This window comes from Gloeophyllum trabeum, assembly GCF_000344685.1.
Source record: "Gloeophyllum trabeum ATCC 11539 unplaced genomic scaffold GLOTRscaffold_00221, whole genome shotgun sequence".
Classification (NCBI taxonomy): Eukaryota; Fungi; Basidiomycota; class Agaricomycetes; order Gloeophyllales; family Gloeophyllaceae; genus Gloeophyllum; species Gloeophyllum trabeum.
The window spans coordinates 1-2072 of NW_006920629.1; the positions used below are offsets into that span (position 1 = coordinate 1).

General features: G+C 53.5%; 1 protein-coding gene across 1 annotated transcript; it reads right to left on the reverse strand.

The window, feature by feature from the left end:
- Nucleotides 1–131: 131 nt before the first annotated feature.
- Nucleotides 132–1733, reverse strand: GLOTRDRAFT_97327 (uncharacterized protein; the record flags this gene model as incomplete). Its single annotated transcript, XM_007873457.1, has 9 exons — nt 132–172; nt 230–265; nt 556–667; nt 753–816; nt 968–1264; nt 1347–1450; nt 1507–1513; nt 1543–1666; nt 1713–1733. Coding segments are annotated over 9 exons (806 nt in total), but the record flags the coding sequence as incomplete, so codon positions are not given.
- Nucleotides 1734–2072: the final 339 nt, after the last annotated feature.

A 2072-nucleotide genomic window follows, 5' to 3' on the forward strand; every position in this document is an offset into this window, starting at 1 on the left:
AGTAGTCTACGACAAGTACAGTAGTTACGGTCATAATGGAAGGTTCTTGCTCTTTGGACGTGACAGTTACTATTCAAATGCTATGTAGTCAGCACGACTGCCTAGCTCCGAGGTGACAAAAGACTACCTACCGATCCTTGCTAGTCTTGATTGTTACAGAGCATTCTGACCGCTAGAAGAAATGGCAACAGAGTAAGAATAATTGTCAAAGGTTTAACCGCAGACTTACAGCACCGTTGACGGCAGTCCACAATATAGCGCGCGGCTATTGTGGATAGTTATCTACCCCGTGCACTACAAATTACTAGTAACTACAGGGTTACACACGAATCCACTTCTTGCGGGATCATGACGGGACCGTGGACGGCAGTTTGCCATACAACGGGCTGCTATTTGAGCTGAGGGTAGTAACCCCATCGCGAGGCGAGTACTACACCAGCGACTAGCTTGATCAAGGTATGCCAGTCTTGCGGGACGATCACGGAATCGACAATAAAAGGAGGCTGACAGATCATCGTTAGTCTCGTATACAAGGATTTTGGCGTTCGGACTTACCTTGTGCGCGACTAGCGCAGCACGATACTGACTGCTGAGGATCACTGCTGCGCCTATCGGTCTCATCAGTGTCGTGCCAGTAGCCGCCACAGCGCGAACAAGTAAAGACTCACTATGTTCGTTAGGTAGTGTCACTAGCGAGCTGTATGACCCCAATAAGCATGTTCTGGCTCGTCGACCAACCCAGTCCTACGTACCATATTGACGACGTTGTAGTCAGCCCTCTGAGGGGCTCGACAACGCCAGAGATAGCATCGAGACCTAAAGGCCTGAAAGTAGGAAGGCGACTGAAGGAAAGGGAGCCGGGATTGTGATGTCGTCCTCTGCTCACACCACCCAGCCTTTATGCAGCTAGAAACTGCGGTTATTGCATGATAACTGTAGACGGTCTATTATTTTATTCCGCAAATACGCTGCGCTAGCGTCAAAGGTCGACCCTGTCGCGATGATGTGCAAGCGACTGGCGTCGCTTCGCCCGCCGCGCCGGCGCTGCTGCGTCTCTCTCGGAATCGTTTCACGATTCGGACGGCCGCGCGCACTGCCGTACGACCTCGCAATCCAATTGCCATACCATTTGTGTTTCCGGCCTCCTCGCGATTCTGCCTCACCAGTAGGTCAGCCCACTCGAAGCCACCCGCATAACACAATGCTACGGAGATGCTGCGAGCAGGCAGCCCCGGAGAACCATGAATTGCGCAGGTCATATCGCCTAGTTGACATCACGGCAGTCGATCGTTGACCCGCTTTCCTCGAGAGAAGAAGGGAGTCAACGATCGAGTGTCGCTTCTCACCGCCGGAGAACTTCGCGTCGTAATGTGGCGCAAACGTAAACCACCCGAGGACCGTGACACGGTCATCGCCTAGAGAATGCGCCGGTGGAGGGTGGCAGCACCCCCTGCGACAGACAGTAGCAGAAATTAGTGAATATTTACTTGAAAGCGCAGGACTTACGGGTGGACTGACGGAAACAGACGCAGTGATGCTCACCGGTCAGAGAACGACGGAACGGACGCCAACCGGTCGAAATCGAGATTTCAGCCGGTGGAGTGTCCACCCGCAATCTTCCATCCGTCGCAACGTATCTTTTCGCCCGGCGCTGCTGCGAGTTCATCTATGACCCTGGCGGCGGTAAGCGACAGACGCGGAGAAGCACTTACCAGTGCCGTATGCCTATCCATTCCGCCGGGGCCCCGTCATTTCATTTGACAAGCTATCCGAAAGTATTCGCGCCAATATTCGCGACTGCGAGATAATCCGGAAGACGCCTTGAAGCAGAAACGTAGCATAGCGAGCGGACTCTGGACGAAGCGTCCGAATGATCACAGTCCGAATGACGCAAGGCATTCATTCGGACGGAAAGCACTCGGACGCGGTGCTCTCGACTGGCCCGACCCGCTATACTCGCCCTGCGTCGATTCCCGACGCGCATTGTACTCCGTTCTATAGCAGACTTACATATAATAAACGTTGCTCTGAATCTTCATGGGCGCGTAATCGAGGCATGTGCGCCCGCTATA